Below are 20294 nucleotides of genomic sequence, written 5' to 3'. Positions count from 1 at the left end.
ATTTTTTTTGTGCGTCTATACAATTAATCAAATTGTCAATATTTGTTTGTTATACATCTTTTTTTAATTATAATATTATCATTTATAATAAAAAGTTTAAATATTACATATTCTATCTGATACCTAAACATAATTTAATGCAACCCAAAGCCGGTTAAAATTATTCCGTACTATTAGACAATGTGACCAAAGTGGACAAATGCAAAAAAACCTAACACAGCTGGTTATTTGTCATGACATAAGAGCGAACGTTCGTCGAGCGGGGAGAACGTCGTTGAACCTGCCGTAGACCCACAAAAAAAAAACACTCGATTTTAGACTAGTTGCAAGATTTCTGACACAAAGTGCTCGCCAAGCAATCACACAGCCAACGCAGCTGCTCCTCAGACGATACGATATCATCACAGCAATGACGGGCATCATTTCGATATTATCCAGACAACTGCCGCGTAGCGTGCAAACTGTCGGTCTCAAAGCCGTGCGAAACCATGAAGTAAGTGAATAAATTCAACTCGAATCGAGTCGAGGAGTCATGCAGACACGCACACTCTAATACACACATGCATACATAACTACATAATCTTGGCCAATCTTGCGACGCTGGCCACATTATGAATGTATTTGGATCATTTGGTTTTTTACAGTCCCGCACAATGCGATTATGTAATTGAAAAATGTTTGCAATGCACATTTGGCATGTGGAATTTGCCACGCCCCCAACCCGAATTCACGTGACAAATTCACCAGTTGCTTCTGCCCCGCCCCCGCACTTATCGATTGTGCAATCATTCATAATTACTAATCAAAAGTATTTTCTTTCTCTCTTCTGCCCCCCGCAAACAGTTGCAGCTCAGTGCTCGTCAGTATTCTCAACTAGCGATTGTTGCGGCCGCTCAGCAGCAGCAGCAACAACTGTTGCATCGTGTGGCACCTGCAACGCAACGCTGCCAAGATGCAATGCGGTAAGTCAAGAGTACATATTTCCATTATCAAGCAAATCTTTAATACGGTCTTTCACTTTCAGTGCCTTGGGCTGGCAAAGCTTTCACACTACCTCCAACTTGTGCTCCGCACAGGTGGTAAAAGTGCCACCTTTTGCTGATTCCATTACCGAGGGTGACATTAAGTATGGACAACTCTAGCATAGAGTCGAAATTTGCCTGCTTGTTGTATATTTCGTTGATAGCTTATCTTGGCATTTGTTTTTTCCTACTAACAAACTTTTGTATAATCTTTCTTTTTGACAGATTTACCTGCAAGGTGGGCGATTCGTTTGGCGCTGATGAAGCAGTCATGGAAATCGAAACCGACAAGACCACGATGCCTGTGCCAGCGCCATTTGCCGGCTCTGTCACCGAGATTCTAGTCAAGGACGGCGATACGGTTAAACCCGGCCAGGAGCTGTTCAAAATGACGCCCGGTGCTGCGCCCGCAAAGGCAGCTGCTGCTCCAGCTGCTGCACCCGCGCCACCCAAGCCAGCTGCAGCTCCAGCAGCAGCAGCTCCCAAGCCTGCTGCCGCGCCAGCTGCTGCCCCAGCAGCAAGAGCAGCACCACCACCGCCACCACCACCAGCAGCGCGTCCACCACCAGCTGCGCCCCGCGCTGCTGCGCCACCACCGGCTGCCGTGCGTCCCGCTGTGGCGCAGGTGAAACTGCCGCCTGTGGATGGTTCGCGTCAGATTTTGGGTACGCGTTCCGAGCAGCGCGTGAAGATGAACCGTATGCGTCAAAAGATTGCTGCCCGCTTGAAGGATGCCCAGAACACGGCAGCTATGCTGACCACCTTCAATGAAATCGATATGAGGTTGAGTTTAATGTCTTCAGCAATTTCTTACCTTACTAATCATGCTTTTTCATCTTTAGCTACGCAATGGACTTCAGGAAACAAAATCTGGATGCGTTTGTCAAGAAGTACGGCATCAAGTTGGGCTTCATGTCCATCTTTGGCAAGGCTAGCGCTTACGCTCTACAGGATCAGCCTGTTGTCAACGCTGTTATCGATGGCCAGGTAAGATGACTGTCCCCCTTTTTGCGTCACTCGTGACGTTTTTAAGTTCAATGCTTATCTCAGAAATTATTTGCTTTGTTTATGCAATTGCTTATCAACTAGAACATAGGCGAATGTTCGGTGATAAGATCTTTAGTTAAACAACGTGAAATACAATTATTCGATTCGATGAGCGAGAATTCCCTATATACAATTATTTATTTAGACTTTTTATGAAGTGAATTACCTGAATTTGTTATAGCACAAAACCAGTTCTGGGTTCACTTTCGTTCAAGTTTAAATTATATGATGTACGTCCAATTGGAAACCGGATCAAAACATTTTCAAGCAGCTAAAATAAATTTATTCTAAGATACTATGTAATCTTAGCTTATATTAAATTGTAATGTTTTCTCTTACAGGATATTGTGTACCGTGATTATGTGGATATCTCAGTGGCTGTTGCCACGCCCCGTGGTCTCGTCGTGCCTGTTATCCGCAACGTGGAGAGCATGAATTACGCCGATATTGAGATTGCGCTCGCCGGCTTGGCTGATAAGGCGAAACGCGATGCAATTACCGTGGAGGACATGGACGGTGGCACTTTCACCATCAGTAACGGCGGTGTCTTTGGATCCTTGATGGGCACACCCATCATTAATCCGCCCCAGAGTGCTATCCTCGGCATGCACGGAATCTTTGAGCGCCCTATTGCCGTCAAAGGCGAGGTGAGTGATTTATTCTACATGCATTTCAGCATTGAACTAAATTGTTTTACTTTTCTTCTTGCAGGTCAAGATTCGCCCCATGATGTACATTGCACTAACATACGATCACAGGATCATCGATGGTCGTGAGGCGGTGTTGTTCCTGCGCAAGGTCAAGGCTGCCGTTGAGAATCCAGCTATCATTGTTGCCGGTCTGTAAGAGGCTCGGAACGAGAACGAAACGAGTCGAGTTCTGTTAGAGCTGCGTCCACGTTGTTCAGTTGATATTATCGAATCGGCAACCTTAGCAAAAACCAAACAAAAAATGGAAGCACAGCCAAATTATTTGTATAGAACTGTAATCGTTAAACTATTTCATTTTTTCATTTGATGTAAATTTTCAAAATTTTCGAGCGTGTCACAAATCGAACTGTCTTTGAGTTGAAAAACCAATTAGCGAATAATACACTGGCACACACACACACACTCATGTGAGACACTTAATAAAATTAAAATAATGCGACGTGGAATTGTTTTCAAAACCGTAACCATTCTAAGTACTATATTTATTTTCTGCACCTTAAACAAAAAAGAACAATGTAATCTGCACATGCCAAGTTGCAATGTCGTGAATAAATGCGATATCGTTACCGATACTCAATCAATTGTTGACTTACATTTTATTGTCTTACGTTGAGCTAAATGCTAGATTATTATTAAATCATAAAAAATTAGGGCTATTATACTTACCGATGTCAGTAGTATCATTAGAAAAAGGCATTTTTGGAAGACCAGTCCATTTCATAAGTCAAGGCAGATCCGTCAATCTCGAATAAATAGAACTGCATTCAATATACATATTTATTTTTTACACACAACTTTAAACTAAAAGTATTATAATATTGAACAATTTGCGACAGCTGTTCTTTATCTCTTGCCTAGATTACTTTGTTAGCTGTGCAATTCAAATTTCACATTTAGTTTGACAGCAGTCGATGTACTCTGTATTGAACTGCTTGCTTTTGGCATCAAGTAATGCAAGCAGTGCACGTCAAGTCTTCGCACTTTAATGACAAGTAACATTTGTTGTATAATTTGTTGTTGCCGAATTGTATTAAATTTACAGAACATTAATATTTTTTGCGTCGATCAATAAAATAACTCAACTTAATTTTTCTATATCACTTGAAGTTAAAAATATGTATATTTAACTGGATCTGTTTTAGTAAACTTAATAATTTGATGCGTCTTACTGTATTTAAAGTTTTTTTTTTATTAAAAATAACGATATGATAACAAAGATAGATGTACTGTTACCTAACTGGGCTACTTAAGCAAATCAGAAATAATAAACAGAAAATTAATTATGTCAGGAGCACATAATAAATAAAAAGTAAATAAAGATTATATAAATTGAACATAAGGATATACGGGAAATTTTATAAGCATCACAATTCTACATTTAATTTTACATCGAGTTTTCAATTTTAAACTGCTTCACCCGCTCAGCAATTACTCCAAGCAGTGTAAGTAAATTTTGGCAGTTACATCGACTTTAGATTTTAGAGCTTTCATAAATTGTTAACACTAACCATATAATACATATATATGGTTTGTAAATCTAGTTAACTTTGCATAACTGTCACCAAATTTGAGAATACTTAAAAATTCTCACTAATTGTAATTTTTGATTCAGAATATACCACTTGTAATGTCGAGTCTTATCTTCGAATTAACGACACGTCTGCGTCGAAATGTGCAGCATGTTGGCCTTAGAGCGTTGCGGCTGCGTACGGTAAGAAGCTGCAATTGTAATGAAAATCTTTACAATATATAACTTTATATTCCTTTAGTTAGACTTAAGCGTACGTCGTTGCTCCCAGCTGACTGTCTTCATGGCAGTTCAGAAGCAACAGCAAGCTTCATTTGCCATCTTCGATTGCCAACGTAAAGATGCGCTGCGGTAAGTGAACCACGATCATGTTTAAATAGGGTAATATATTGTTTCCCAAGTAGATCTTTTGGCAGACAAAGCTTTCATACCACCAGCAGCTTGTGGTCCGAGCAGGTAGTAAAGGCGCCAGCTTTTCCCGATTCCATTTCTGAGGGTGATGTGAAGTAAGTGAGATGAATCAGATAAGCAATATTGCCTGTTAAATATTTAACCTTTTTTACAGATTCACCTGCAAAGTGGGAGACTCCTTTGCTGCAGATCAGGCCGTCATGGAAATTGAAACGGATAAAACATCGATGCCGGTGAATGCGCCATTTGCTGGCACTTTAACAGCCATTCTCGTCAAGGATGGAGATGCAGTTAAGAGCGGCCAAGAGTTGTTTAAAATGAAACCCGGTCCTGCTCCAGCTGGAGCTGCTCCTGCTCCAGCTAAGCCAGCTCCTGCACCCGCTGCTCCTGCTGCAGCGGCACCCGCTCCAGCTGCTGCCAAGCCACCATCGCCTCCACCTACGCCACCACCCAAGCCTGCAGCACCTACTGTGGCACCTCCACCGCCACCTCCTCCTAAGCCAGCTGCTGCTGCTGCTCCTCCTTCTGGCGGTGGTACAGGCACACGCAGCGAGAAGCGCGTCAAGATGAATCGCATGCGTCTAAAGATTGCATCTCGCTTGAAGGATGCTCAGAATACTTGTGCCATGCTGACCACTTTCAACGAGATCGACATGAGGTTAGCTGGCCAACTCAATTATACATTTAATTTTAATTGATTTTCTATTTTGTCAGCTTTGCCATGGAATTCCGTAAACTGAATCAGGATGAGTTCCAGAAGAAGTACAACGTCAAATTGGGCTTTATGTCCATCTTCTCAAAGGCCAGCGCAATGGCGCTTCAAGAGCAGCCTGTCGTAAATGCTGTCATCGATGGCAAGGTAATCTCGCTTTTTAAAGCTGTCTTAATATCTAATGATTACTTGAGTCCTTGCAGGAAACTGTGTATCGTGATTTCATTGACATTTCAGTGGCTGTTGCCACGCCCCGTGGCCTTGTTGTGCCCGTCATCCGCAATGTGGAGAACATGAATTATGCGGACATCGAGAAGGCTTTGGGTGCTTTGGCCATCAAGGCGAAGCAGGATGCGATTACTGTGCAAGATATGGAGGGCGGCACCTTTACCATTAGCAATGGCGGCGTCTTTGGATCTCTAATGGGTACTCCAATTATTAATCCTCCTCAGAGTGCCATTCTCGGAATGCATGGCATTCTGAATCGACCAATTGCGGACGAGGGCCAAGTGAGTTATTTATACTATTTGATATTTGCTATATATTTCATTTTATTGGATTGTTTTCCAGGTCGTCATACGTCCCATGATGTATGTGGCCTTGACGTACGATCATCGATTGATCGACGGACGCGAGGCAGTTTTATTTTTGCGTAAGATTAAGTCAGTTCTGGAAAATCCAAAAGAACTGGCTATTCCGTTGTAATATCAACAATGGTTGAATTCATCGTTTTCATTTTAAAGTCAAAATTGTGTGTACTTGTAGTTTATGCATTTTTCAGATATGCCGCGAATGTTATGTTATGTTGGTACAGAAACAGAATAAAAACTCTTTGCTAAGCATATAAAAAAAAAGAAATTCATTAGGAAAACCTCAATCATATTGGCTTGCTCTTTTACCATTAAATTTACTTTTGATTTTAAAAAGAACAATCTTGAAATTCGATTTTTAGGTTGAAACATAATTAAATAAAGATCTAAATTTTAGATTGTTTGATCTTGATTTAATATTTTGGCTTATTGGTTCAATTTTTAGATTTTTCCATTCTTGAACAAGATTATAATTTTAAATTTGGAGTTTGGGAAATATTGATTTTTTGTATATTTTTGATTTAAAAATAAACCTTGGTTGGACATATAAACATTCTTAATTCAAGATTTTATTCTTGATTTTTAGCAGTTTTCTTTCTGTGTATATTTTAGAAATTTAATGAGTAAAAGAAATGTTGTTCTCAACATAGAAGAAGAATAGAGAATTCTAGTTGCAAACGTACTAAAATTGGATTTTTTGGAATAGCTGTTCTTAATTTGTATTCTAATCTTCGTTTAATTTGCTGCTTAAGGGCAAAGAAAATTATAAGTTTCATAAGTTTCTAAAAAATTAAAAAGGTTCGAATTCTGTTTAGTTAAGTTTAATTATGAATATTCATATGATTCACCTCAAAGGCTAGAAAAGAAGAAATTGAATTGAAAAATCATTTTATGGTTTTTGTTATTTGAGCAAATTGGCTTGTACAATTTTATTGATTTTAGTTTTTGTGTTTTTGTTTGTTGCTTTAGTCAAAAATAAATACAATACTATTTTTAATGCTTACAAAGTGCATATGGTCATAAAAATATTTCTCTTGATTTAACAATATTGTACTGTTTGATTGGAATTTATACAAGTAATTTAAATATTTCTAGTAGATATTTTTTAAGTAAAAATAGATTTTGCTTAAGGCGAACAGAGATTATTTCTTTAAATTTTCATTTTGTTTTGTTTTTTTTTTTTTTAGATCCATCAAAGAGATTATTTAACACAGTTATTTAGTTTTAGTTGTAAACTTTTGCTTATCACATATGTTTGTAAAGTATATAAACCGAAAGAACTGACAACATTTATCCTATTTGAAATATATGTATAAGTATGAGATTATAATATAATGACGGGAGAATGTCGAAATTAATACAGAAATTGTTTGTAATTAATTATAAAATTATGTAATGTATGTGTATAAAAAATGCGACAATCGTTTCGTCTAAAATATATGCAAGATTAGAAGAATTGTCATTTTAGACAAAAGGATTGGCATTATCTACATTTTTGACCCATTTCGTGATTTGCTTTTGCTAGTATGATTTGCTTTTTGTTTTGTTTGTTTTCCTTTTTTTTTTTTTAGCTTAACTAAGGGGATACAGAGTGTAGTTACATTATTTAAATTTATGGATAATTCTTAAGGAGTTCATTTATCAAAGACTTTTTGATTTTGACATATCGGGTGTTGGATTTTTTATTTTGTTTTGTTCTATCTAACTTGGCTAACTAAGTTGGCCCTGGCTTGGGTCTTGCACTTGTCTTCCTGCAAGTACAACACTCTTAAGTCTAAGCAATTACACTAGGTATCCCCAACCTTGTGTCCGAAATGTTTAATGATTTGAGTTTTTCTCGTTTTCAATTTCTCTTTTCTTTTCTTTTCTTTTTCATTTTTGTTTGTTGATGTCTCTCTTTGCATAGATCCTAAGTAATGTTTTTGTCGTTTTGTGTTTTCGTTGTTTTTGAAATGATTTTCAATAGAACTATTGTACAAGTGTCCATTTGCTACAATTGTTGTTGTCGTGCTAGTGTTTCTTAATGATTTTGCAGATTTCCAAAATGCATTTAACGTTTGTTTTGTCAATGTGCTTCAGTGCCAAAAGTAGCTAGCTAAAGAATTTCCCCATTTTCATAAGAATCTAAAAAGTAAATTTGTCAGTTAACCCGTGTGTTTGCTTTTTGATATGAAACTTGTTGGCCTTTTTCATTCGGGTGGTGAAATTTTCATAGAAGTAGTTGTTTGATGATGCTTTTTTGGCTTCTGCTTCAATGTCCTCGTTGTACAAGTCGGAAATGTGTAATTTCATAAAGAAAGACGATTTTAGCTCAATGTTGTTGTTGATTTTGTTGTTTTTTTGCCAAGACTTTCGATGGTATTTTGGTGATGTTGTTTTTGCTATTTTTGGAGTTGTTGCTGTGAGTCTGTTGCTGCTGCCGCTTGGCCAAGCAACTTTCGCAATGAATTTATAAATCAAAATTGTGTCTGCGTCTAGTGGTCGTTGGAGTTTGAAGATGGCTTTGCTGGTTTGAGAGTTGGCTGAAATAGCTGCTTGACTGTCTCCCAACTCCCTGTCTACCTCTTGTTACCCCTTTCCCCTGATGACAGCCATATTTTATTTATTGATAGCAATTATGTCTCGACCCCGTCTATTGCCAAGTTTTGTTTGATGTGTCTTCAACTGAAGATGATAATGATGATGATGCTTTTCGTTTCGTTTTGCTGATGCTGCTGTTGGTTGATGTTGGTTCGAACTTTTGCTAAAGAAAACTAACCTAACCACAATTTGAAGGGGTCACCGGGGTAAGTTCTGGAGGGTTATGGGGTATGGGATGTGTGTTGTCTGTGTGATGTGTGTTGTGCCTGACATGTGTGTCCTTCGCATAAGTATCTAGTTGTTGCTTAAAGTTGTTTCTGCATCTGCTGGTTTTGTTTTCATTTGTCGCCTTTGATTTTGATTTTGATTCTGATTCTGATTCTCATTCGGATGCGGATTTTGAATTGGATTTTGATTTCGATTTAACTGGCAGGTTCTTCTCTATTTTGTTTATGTTTTGTTTTTTTCTTTTGGTTTAGGTTTTGTCTCTTCGAAACGCTTTTATACAATTTTGAGTTATCCACAATATCTTTATCTTTGTCTATAATTTTTAGTGTGTATATGTATATGTGTGTGTGTGTGTTGTTTTTGTGTATGTGTATGAGATTTGGTTTTGGTTTTCGTTTGGTTTATGAATTTGGCTGCTGAGCTCCTGAGCTGCTTTTCAATTTCAACCCCTTCTTCTAAACAAAAAGTTTTTACTACAAATACATATAATCGCGTGGCTGTTGTTCTTGTTTTTGTTCGGAATTGTTTTGTTTCGCGTTGATTTATCTGCCTTGTCCTATTTTAGCTGCCTGTGAGTCGTCCGCCATTTGTAAGATTTTTGGCCAGAAAGTTGCCAGAACAATTGCATCGTTGTCGTCTTGCCAGCGTCTGCATTTGGTGCCCTTATTCTTTTATTATTATTTTTACTTTTTTTTTTGTTTTGTTTTAGGATTTTGTAGTATTTCTTTTTTGTTCTTGACTTTTGTCGCATTAAACTTCCGTTACTTCTTGTAATTTATATTCTGGCTTTTTGGGGGAATTTCGTTGTAATTTGTCATCTTAATGTGTTATAATTATGCGCCTAAGGGCTTCCGAATGCTGCGACTTTCGACTTCATTTTTAGGTTGGTTTTGAACTTTTGAAATGATTTCTGAGGAGGCTCTTCCTTATGTTGTATTTCTGATATTTACTGATTTTAAATGGCGTTTAATTTACTTGAGATGTTGATTTTGTCTCATAAAACGAAATATTTGTTTTCAGCAGTTTCGTTTGGGTTTAAATGGGTTTGTTTGTGCATTTTTAAAATTTACCTATTTAAATATTATAAGTGCTGGAATTTGTGCTATGGGTTTTGAATTTTGTGTCCGTATGGCCATAAAATTTTGTTGGATTTTGATGCATGCCAGAGTAGCCGAAAGGTGAAAATTTTGATTTTGTTTTTAGCGAGCTCTAAAATAAAATAATTTTGATAAAGAATTGTTAATAAATATTTGGAGGTATTTTGGTTTTTCATATTTTTTTGTACGAATGAAGACTAAATTGTGTATGGATAGGAACGTGTTTATAGTCTTAATTGTTTATCAAAATGAATTTGTCTAATATTTGATATAATTTTTAAGAAAATCATTTGTGAATTATAATTATATTATGGGAGAGATGTTATTTCGTTCTTTTCATTACTAAAGATTGATTTTTTATATTTCTTAAGGTGTTTTAAAAAGTTGAAAATTTGTATATTGGCGAAATTTAACTTGGAAATAATTTAAACATTAACCATAATTGGAGCTGAAGATGAGTTCAAAGTTTCGGTCTGTTAACAAAATGTTTAAATAATTTGCAATTAGACTATTTCAATAGAAAATAATATAATGTTTTAAAATGCTATGCGAATTTACAAAATATATTATTGACTCTCTCTTAAATATTATATGTAAAGGGTTTCTTTTTAATTTGTATAAATTGTTATCGATCTTCAAAATGTAATTTCATATATGGTACGAAAAAGATGAAAAAATGTTTAAAGTTGTAAATTGCAAAAAAATTTTTTGAATTTTTCTTATTTGCGTAAAAAAGTTTAAATGGGAAATTAAAGTGAAAATTTGAAATAAATATTTGTAATTTTAGTTTATGTATTAAATTCAAAAAATTAATTAGATCAAATTTTATATTTTTCTGACAAGTATGTTTTTTTTCGTATTTAAATATTTTTCTTTAAATTGGTTAAGTGGTTTTGATTATAATTTTTGTATTCAATGTCTAATATTTAAATTTGTTAAAAAATAAATTTTAAATATATTATATATAGAAATGAAATGGTTTTAGATAAATAGAGTTCAGATTGCAGTCAATAGAATTGTGTGAATTCCAAATTATACAATTATAGTCAAAAAGTATATGACATTTTAAAATAAATTTCTAAAATTTGTAGATTTACTGTTAAGAGCATAAAAGAGACAATTTTGATTATTTTTTAGGATTGGTTTCAGAAATTATATTTAGGGGATTCGGTTTTGTAACTTTTACTAGATAACATTCGAATATTTTTTTTTTTTTTTAAAGAATGAAAACAACTGTTTTATGTTTTCTGAGTTTAAATATGGGCATTAAAATTGTAATGAATTCAAATGTGTTTTCTAAAATTTGTCAAATAATATTTCGGATAAACATTTAAAGTTGTGGTGCGTTTGAGGTTTTAAGGGTTTGGTCAAAATTAAGTCAAATTTTTTGTCAAATGTTTGTTTGAAAGAAAATTATATGTAAAATTTTAGAAAAATAAAATTTTTATCTCTTCAAAATTCGCTATTGAATTGGTTATTGCATAAGGATTGCAATTGTAGCTCATAGTTTGGATTTTGTTTTATAATAAATAAATAATACGAAAATTTATATAATAAGAATTTTCATTCAATATTTGCACTTTCAAATCACTTTTTTTTGGTTTTAATAAGGCAACTTTTTAGAACTCTGTAGAATTTCTATATTATTTGTTAAATTTTAATTTGACTTGAATAATTTTTTAATTGCATTTTTTTTTGTAGTAAATCTCGAAGTTATTTTTGGAAATTCAAGAAAAAAATAATTTGGTGTTACCTTTATAGAATTTTTAGATTTAATGTTTTCATTATGATTTTTTAAATTTGATGAATTGTATTCAATTTAGTTATAGTTTAGTTTTGATTCTTATTTTTTGGAATTTGGATTGAATTTTCTGATTTCTTGGTGAAAATATTTTATATAAATGTTAACATTTTTTGGATTATTTAAAAAATTGATTTTGATTTAAGATATTTTCTTTTTGTTTTATGAATATTTTGTAATGAAAATAATGGATTTAGATTTTAAGGATTGGATTTAGATTAGAATAACCATTAATTAAAAATTTAAAAATTTGTTTTTTGTTTAATTTGAGATTTGGGATTTGATTGTTTTGTCATTATAGTCTGTTTGTTAATATTAGTTTGAATTGTATTCTGTCGGACATGATATTTTAAATGCATAATTTGGATGAGGTCAAAAAAGTCTGAAAGATGTGGTACACATTAGTAAGCTTCTTGTTTTAAAAATGATTGAAAAGATTTAAAATATGAACTTAGGAATTTGGTTTTAAAATAGTCTCGAGTTGGTATAATATTTTCAAAAATCTTTTACGCCTCATAATTAGTATTTTGAATTTAAATTGTTTTTTTTTTTTTAATTTTAATTCTACGGTTTTTAAATTTTAAGCTTGATTATTTTTTGAGATTTTTTTTGGTTTCTGATTAGAATTTGTTTATTTCAAATGTATGTGATATATTTGAATTGAGTCTTATTCTTTTGATTATTAATTTTCAGTTATTTAGAATTTTGGTTTTAGTAATTTTAAAATTTGATATATTGGATTTTTTATTTAATTTTGTGTGTCTGATTTTAAGTTTTTTTTGAATGTGTGGATTAGATTTTAATTATGTATTTTTTGCTTTTCGAATATGAATTTGTAGTTGGAATTTTACTATCTTTTAATTGAGTTTTTTAATTAGTTTTTGTTTTGTGAATTCAAAATGCGATGTTTTGATTCTGATTAACTTGACTGATTTTGATATGTGGATGAAATTTCGTTAAAAATATTAGTTTTTTTTTTGTACTCCGAGGAGCTAGAGTTGAGAATATTCAAAAAAATTGAATTTGTAAAGAAAGGTATAAAATATTTTGGTCGGGATAGGCTTTCAATTTGAAATTATTTTTATACGCTCCTTGTAATGAAATACTTGTTAAATAATATTTTGATTTTGAATTTTTCTTTTAATTTTTGCCGCTTTACCCAATGGATAATGAAGGGATTTTGAAGTATATTGAAGTTGTATCATGGTTGTTATATACCAACGACCTGTTGGGATTTGCTAGACTGATGTGAATTTGTGAAAATCATTTTTTGCTAAGTATAAGATTGTACATTTTTCGATTTGTATGTTCAGAATTATTTTGAGCATTTTTGGGCATTAAATATTTTTTTTTAATTTTCAAAAATTTCGATATAAAAAATGCTGCATGCTGCAACGCCTTGCTGTTTCTAGGTCAATGAAAATGTTAAAAAAATATTGAAAGCGCCAAAAATGCAAAAAGTAAATTTTTGCTTTAGGTAATTTTCAAATTTTCCATGAATCGAAAATAAATACTTTTGAGGTCGGGCTATTTCTTTTCTTCTTGGGTATCGTAGAAGCAGCTTCCTTTGCAGCCATTTTATTTCTAAAGTGGTGTGGGTATATGTGTGTGTATTGATGTGTATAGGTTTGGTGCGTGTGTTTGTGTGTTCGAGTGCCCCTGTATATGTGCTCTAAAGTTTTGTGGTGTATGTGTGTGTGTGTATGTGTGAGTTGTGTTCCAAAGTGGTGGTTGGTTTATGCCTGAATTTCTTGTGATGCGAAACTTGATTTTCTTCTTGGTTCTTTCCTTATAAATTGCTGGTTTGTGAAAACTTAAGAATAATAATGACGAAACGTCAATTTGAAATTTGGTTGATTATTCGATTTGCGTTTTGATACACAAAATGAAAAACTATTGCATTGAGTGTGTGGATTTTTTGATGAACTACAGGGGCCCGGGTACGGGTTGGAAATGAAGGCTTCTGCGATGCCGTGGAAGAATAGTATTTCGATTTGGATTCGCAGTACTATTATATAGAATTTTTCGTTTGTTTTTGTTTGGCTGTTTGTGGAAAATCGCTGCTTAAATGTACAATATTAGTTTGTTTGTTTTTGCTTCAACTTGTTGAATTGGTTGCTGCAACACAAGCACACCTTTTGGCTGTACGATTTTTTGATTGAGCTTTTTGCTTCTATTTTTTTGTGTTTTGCTTTTTTGTTCGCCAGTTTCGAAATGTAAAAAATGTACAAAACTGAAAATGGTAAACTTAAGAAAATGTCAGAACATACTTGCGAAATTGTTGGATTTTGTTGTGTGCTTTTTGGATTGCCAAAGGTGCTCTCATGTTGCCGCCTGCTCACTTTCGTTCTCTCACGCTCTCGCGCTCTCTTTTGCTGGTTGCGCTCTTTGTCGGCTGTGGGCCTGTATGTGTGTGTTCGTGTGTGTGTTTTGAATTCGCCGTAGTAGCTTAGCTTGAATGGTAGTGTAGTGTGCTTGGGGTGTGTGTTTGTGTGTTTGGATTTGTATTTGAATTTGCTTCCTGTCGAGGGGGTTGCTGCTGCTACTGTTTTTGCTTGGGCTTGTGCTTATGCTTGTGCTTGTGTGGGGCATTTGCCCCTGTTTAGATATTCAGCCAAATATCTATGGCGGGGTAACTTTCTCCCCGTTTAGCTGCTGCCTTAGATAACTGTCGGTCGACGTTGCTGCCGCAGTCGCAGTCGCTGTCGATGCTACTGTTCGCTGCCAACGTCGCTGTTGTTGCCTCTGCTGTCGCTCCTTGCTCCTTTTTCGCCGTCAAATGCTTGATCCTCGTGGTCGTCGTTTCATTATCATTAGCGTGCTGCATTTGTGCTTTGCTTTGCGAGTATTGAATTTGCTGTTGCTGGCTAAATTTGAATTTTGGTTTCCTTCCTTGCATTTTTTGTCGGGATTCTGTGTGATTTGCTGGCCTGGTCTCTTGTTTGGTGCACAATGCAACGGAGCTGAGCTGCCGGCAGTAGCATTTCAGTTTATCAAGGCTTTTATAATTTCGATGTTGATGTTGTGGTTTTTGGAATTTTGACGTCTTTTGATTGCTTAATTTCGGATTTTGAGTGTCATTGCAGTAGAGGAAAATGAGCAATAGACATTTATAAATTTCTTTGAGTTTCATAACAATTTTCATGAAATCGAATAGTATTTGGTATTGTTGTTTGATCCATGCTAGTTTAGCTTGAGTTGAACTAAACTTCTTTTAAGGGTCCTATAAAGACACACCAAATAAACCATTATGATAATAGTAATAAAAAAAAAATTAATTGCTGAAACAGTTTCACTTTTCACTGGCAAATAAAGAAAAATGTTAAGGCTTACCTGTAAAATATATAAAAAAATAATATTAATATCTCTGCGATAATTCCTTTGTCGTCTGTTGCTGGTTTTTGCTTTGAAAACTTTCCAATTGATGTCAAGCTGTGTGCACTTTTCAATAGAATTTATTTAAAATGTATTATTTTTTCTTTATACGATTTGTCTGTATATTCTGCTATTGAAATTGCTTTTGTTTGATTTATTATGGAATTTCAATATGTGTGCCTGTTGAGTCCTTTTTATTTTATTTTATGGTTTAATGTTGTCGCACAATTGAGTAAAATCAATATTTTACTTTAACTATTTTTGTTTGTGTTTTTAATTGAATGTAAAAATTAATCTGACTTTCGGTGATGTGATTTGGGTTTAGTTTTATGTAGTTATATTTTTGGTTTTTATTTTGTTAATAACTTTGTTGAAATTGTTGATTTGATTTTGAGCGTTTTTGAGTTTGTGTTTTTCGGAACGGTTGAAAGTAAACTTGAAAGGTTTCTTGAGATTTTTGGTTGTGTTGGTAATGCCACGTGCAACAGCCTGCTTAGCGCTGCCAGAGCATGGCGCTGCAGGATGGAGGATCTGTTGCTGATCCACACAAAGTCCTCGGCTGCTCCTTGTGCCGCTGTAGCTGCTGCTCCTGCTGCTGCTGCTGTTGATCCTCAGCGTTTGAAGATTGAAATGAAACTGATTGTTTCTCCGCAGCAGCCGTGGTTTATATACGCTGTCAGTTCAGGGTTGAGGATCAGGATCTGGATCGGGAGGCTGTTGCTGCAAAGCTTTGTGCATTGTCTGGCCGGATATGGACAATAGGACAATGGGCAACAATGCGTGTAGTATACAAAAACCCGTTAGGCAAGTTTATTATAGAAAAACCGTTGCCCAGATCATTGGTAAAAAGTGCGTTTCCTATTCATGGTGGTGGGTCTAGCGATGCTCGCACAGCATCTGGATCGCGTCACACCTGGCTATGGAAGCTGCAACGACGGCTGCTGGACCGCGAAACCAGTTATGCCTCCCAACTGCTGCCAGCCTGCCTGCCTGCTTGCTGCCCAACATCCTTGAATATCCTTGACCGTTGTGAACTGCAATTGTCTGCTCGCTCTGATGGGAAAACTATATATTTTTTTTTTTTACCTATTTTCGTGCTTCTACTTTAGGCAAGTTTAGCGAGATTCGCAAGATGAATATCTGAATCAGATTGTTGGGTAACTGGTTTGAAAGCGAAATTCTGACCATCAATTTGTCTTTACTGAATTTATGTTTAAATGAACACAGGTCCAATGCAATGCATCCAACCCAACAGGGTCCCCAGTACACAGATTTGTATCCTTTACTTCGACTTGTGGGTCATCCAACCTTTTTCTTAGTCGCCAAAAATACTCATCATGCCCGGTCGCTGACTTATTTTCCTCATTTCCTACGCTTCCTTCGCTAGTTTCATTCATTTTGCAGTTTACAGTTTTCATTTTGTTTGCCGCGCTTTTCGGGCATATCAACAAGTTAAGGGTTGAATCTGATGCATTAAAATTCTTTTCGCTTTACGTTTTTTTTTTTTTTGTTGGCTGCTCCTGTTGCCACGCAGTTTTATTATTTAAATTGCCGTTAACCCTTGCATGGCATTGGACCATAGGTTAGAGGTGGGGTCACGACACTTCCATTTGTTGTGTGGACTATTCCGAAATAGGACAGCGAACTGAGAGAGAACGGTGAGAGCGAGTGAGCTGAATTTCGTCTATTGTGAATAATTGACATTTTAAAGTGTGGCCAGAGTGAAAATGTTTGATTATCGACTGAGGTGGGTGAAATTTAAAATTTATATACGTATGCAATAGAAAAATATTTAAAAATTAATAGACCACCATAAAAGTGGTCTGATTAATAGTTAAAAGAAACTATTGATCAACATTATTTTTTCAGATAAGAATTAGATACATAATGTTAAATATATATAAGGTATTATTTATTGAAAATATTTTAATATAGATAAATTTTTCCAATTTCTCACAAAATAAAATATTTCAAACTCAAATATTTATATGTATAATCACAGCCATATTTGGCAGTGTCATTTATTGTCTATGTTTTACTTCTTGTAGGTAATATTAAATAATAAATTATGTTATGCTGTTATTAGGTCTCCTTTTAATTTATTACACAATAAACAAATTATATTAAAACACTATACGTTTCTATACACTCTATATATTTATTTAACTATAAAGCTGCACATTATTTTGATTGTATATTATTTAGAAAGAAATATTTTTGTGAGATATTTGATTGCTTTGCTAGTATCTACATATTTATGCGTCTACAGCTTGTACACAATTTCGTTTATAAATCTGTCTGTTTGCCAATCTACTTTCATTTCGTTCTGTGGTAAATTCTTTTAAGCTTGCAATTTGTCAATAAGTTCCATTGTGAATCACATTGTATTGGTTTTTCATTTCTTGCAGAGCTTTATCAAGTTGCCAAAATTGTGTTCATGCATGTTGCAAGTAATTCATTCTGTTGTGAGCTCCTCAATTAGCTAACGTAGCAATTTTCATAAATTCGAAATGGTTGCAAAACTTCGACTACAGGATGTCCATTTGATTGCATGCTCCATCTCCCTAGAAGTAGAGCCTACTCATCGCCATCTCATGTCGAGCGATTGTAGATAGAATGCTATGTCAGATGAAGAGGATGCACAAATTCTGACCAAGTCGTTTATGGTCTAACAATTTGGAATGTGAAAATGGTCTAGAGAAGGATGTGTTTGTTTATGTATGCGTGTGTGTTTGAAAGTGTGCGTTTGTGTTTGTGGTACAGTTGTGCAGAAAATGTGAGCTGAGCATTTTGTTAGGCTCTTTTGGAAGCCTTGTCATAATTTTTGGAGTCGACTGTGAACGTCGGCTCTGGCCTTAACGAAAAGAAAATTTACATATTTCTGTTAATTTTACATTGAAGTTGGGTTCATAACGAGGAGGAAACACTTGAAATTTGCATATATTTGCTTCACATATACACACATACACTCTCACATGTATGCAAATTTGTGTGTTGTAAAGTTTTCATATAAAATACAAGTGAAAACAGACACAGAGAAAATGGAGAGGACAAGGGTAAGCTAAGCACAACAAGGACAAGAAGGACAACAAGCAATGGCTATGTCGGCCATTAGCAGACCCAAGTCCTCCCCCACACGCACGCATACACACAAACACACACACAGTCGTTCACTCACACACACAGCCAGTCAGACAAAGAGACACACACAAAGTGCCTACACAAAAGAGAACCACTTTTCAAGGAAACGGATTGTGCGTACGAATGTATCAAGATGCATGTATGTGTGTGAGTGTGTGCGGGTGTGTGTTTTGTAAAACTCAGCAAAAGATACACATACTAAATAAAATTTCAACAAAAGGCTTTTCCCAGTATACGAGTATATACGTATACATATACATATCTGTACTGTATTCTCGCATATCGGTGGCCAAAGTTCGGGTCTGCTATGTTAGCTGATGTGTTCTCAGCACATAAAAAGGCGCCTAAAAATACTCAAATAAGTTGCTATCTCTTCTTCTAAGGCCCGGCCGACCCTCATTTTTGGTTGGCCAAACATTTTTTGTTGCCCTTCTGTTCAATGTGCTGTTATTCTTCTTATTTTTGTTGCTGTTGTTGCTAATGCTAATGTGGCTCATGCTGCCCACATTTATGTTACCATAATTTGACTTTAAGAAAAAAAATAAGAAAGAAAATTTACTTAGTCAATCGAAGCTTGCATACACTTGGAATTTCCTACATTAGGATAATGCTGTCTTAATATGTATTACTTGCAGTTTTATTTAAACAGACTGAAATTGTATCTGAAAATATGAAAATAATTAATAAACAACCTCAAATGAAAGTTAATAACATTTTATGTCAATAAGGTGCAAAGAAGGTTTTTTTATTCTCTGCTAGAAATTATATAAACCTTTTAAAAGATATAACATTATAAATTTTTTAACATTATTAGCATAGCAATTTTAATTCAAAGTAAAATAATATTGTAAAGTTGTTTTTTTTTAGCTGTATATTCCAAATTGTCTTAATTTTCATAAATTACAACATTTATTTTGTTGTGTCCCAATATTCTTCGAATTAGGTAGTATTAATTTAACCAAACCATTATTATTCACCATTGTGGCATTTCTAAAAAGCCTGTTGAATGTTCTTCATTTGTTTAAGTAATTTAAATTTAATTGTAAATTTATTTATTTATTATTTTAAAAATTTATTAGTAAACAAATAATATTTGCTTACATTTAATTTTACTACATCTGTTACAAATATTTTTAATTTTTATTCAAGATACTGAGAAATTTCATTTGTTTGCAAAGATTATAACTTAGTTGTCATATCGTATGCAAAGTGTATGTGCTAGCAAGTGTAATGGGTGTCCCATTACACTCACACACACACACACACACTCACATTGGTCACTTTCGCCCACACATGAACATGTATAGAATTGGTAGCCAACACTTGCTAACCGAATTTCCGGCTGTAGTTTTTCGGCTATGATGGGTTCATTTTTCAGTTCACCCACACACAAGTGTGCGAGAGTGTACGTGTGTGTGTGTGTGTGGGGCGTGTGGAGACAAGAGGCGACCACTTATGAAGCGCAAGTTTGCAATGTGAGGGTGCGCGCGCACACACACACAAACACTCGCCATTTAAGTGTGTGTGTGTGTAGCGTTCTTTTGCGGATTTTGCAGTCAACTTGAAAGCCAACTGCCAAAAATATACGGTTAATGTGTGAGACCAAGTGGAGAAGTGGGACGTGTGTGTGTGTGTGTGTGTCGGTGACTTTGTCTCTGTCTAAGTGTGGGAAAGTGTTAGTGCTTGGGTGTGTATAATGTGTGATTGTGTGGAAATTTTTGGGCAGTTTCATTTCGGTCATATTTATTAGTTGGCACAGACACTGGCACAGATCAAAACAGGACAACAAGATGCCCCAGCAACCAAACAGGACAACAACTGCAAAAGGAAACATCTTTTTTCACCCTCATCAGTACAAGTTTAAATAATGTGCTGGTATTAGTTTTCATATATATACAAATGAGAGATGTTTGTGTGTGTGAAAACTATTCTGAGGCATATCCTGCAACATGTGTATTTGAACTTAACACACACACAAACAATAAACCCATTGGGATATAAATACACGTACAAAGTTATATACATGCTTCGTTTTTTGGGCTTATTCGAAAC

The 20294-nt window shown here is 34.9% G+C and overlaps 2 protein-coding genes and 1 long non-coding RNA gene across 4 annotated transcripts; 2 read left to right on the top strand and 1 right to left on the bottom strand.

Moving 5' to 3' along the window:
* The first annotated feature begins 238 nt into the window (after positions 1-238).
* LOC117573695 (dihydrolipoyllysine-residue succinyltransferase component of 2-oxoglutarate dehydrogenase complex, mitochondrial) lies at positions 239-3360 on the top strand. Its single transcript, XM_034257055.2, has 7 exons — positions 239-493; positions 844-962; positions 1025-1126; positions 1248-1805; positions 1865-2009; positions 2411-2716; positions 2781-3360. Exons 1-7 carry the CDS (start codon positions 410-412, stop codon positions 2913-2915), a joined length of 1449 nt encoding a protein of 482 aa, XP_034112946.1. The 5' UTR covers positions 239-409; the 3' UTR covers positions 2916-3360.
* Positions 3361-4321: 961 nt separating this feature from the next.
* On the top strand, positions 4322-6269 carry LOC117576157 (dihydrolipoyllysine-residue succinyltransferase component of 2-oxoglutarate dehydrogenase complex, mitochondrial-like). The gene is made up of 7 exons (XM_034260732.2): positions 4322-4490; positions 4549-4658; positions 4712-4813; positions 4873-5376; positions 5433-5577; positions 5634-5939; positions 6001-6269. Exons 1-7 carry the CDS (start codon positions 4407-4409, stop codon positions 6133-6135), a joined length of 1386 nt encoding a protein of 461 aa, XP_034116623.1. The 5' UTR covers positions 4322-4406; the 3' UTR covers positions 6136-6269.
* Positions 6270-6916: 647 nt separating this feature from the next.
* On the bottom strand, positions 6917-16176 carry LOC117575698 (uncharacterized). 2 transcript variants are annotated; one of them, XR_007955275.1, is made up of 3 exons: positions 15402-16176; positions 13997-14949; positions 6917-10037 (listed from the first exon to the last, which is right to left on the bottom strand). It is a non-coding gene; the product is annotated as an uncharacterized LOC117575698 (long non-coding RNA). The 2 variants fall into 2 exon arrangements; XR_004572898.2 differs by having other exon boundaries at positions 15060-16173.
* Between the last annotated feature and the right edge of the window lie 4118 nt (positions 16177-20294).

Source organism: Drosophila albomicans, chromosome 2R, assembly GCF_009650485.2.
Source record: "Drosophila albomicans strain 15112-1751.03 chromosome 2R, ASM965048v2, whole genome shotgun sequence".
NCBI lineage: Eukaryota > Metazoa > Arthropoda > Insecta > Diptera > Drosophilidae > Drosophila > Drosophila albomicans.
Note: the sequence above shows the minus strand (reverse complement) of the source record. Positions and strands in the feature narration are given on the sequence as shown.

Bases quoted from the DNA above. Each gene is read 5' to 3' on its own strand.
- LOC117573695 (XM_034257055.2), top strand. From the start codon at position 410: ATGACGGGCATCATTTCGATATTATCCAGACAACTGCCGCGTAGCGTG. The intron at 1,127-1,247 runs GTATGGACAACT...TCTTTTTGACAG, and splicing joins ATTACCGAGGGTGACATTAA to ATTTACCTGCAAGGTGGGCG. The intron at 1,806-1,864 runs GTTGAGTTTAAT...TTTCATCTTTAG, and splicing joins TTCAATGAAATCGATATGAG to CTACGCAATGGACTTCAGGA.
- LOC117576157 (XM_034260732.2), top strand. From the start codon at position 4,407: ATGTCGAGTCTTATCTTCGAATTAACGACACGTCTGCGTCGAAATGTG. The intron at 4,814-4,872 runs GTAAGTGAGATG...CCTTTTTTACAG, and splicing joins ATTTCTGAGGGTGATGTGAA to ATTCACCTGCAAAGTGGGAG. The intron at 5,578-5,633 runs GTAATCTCGCTT...GAGTCCTTGCAG, and splicing joins ATGCTGTCATCGATGGCAAG to GAAACTGTGTATCGTGATTT.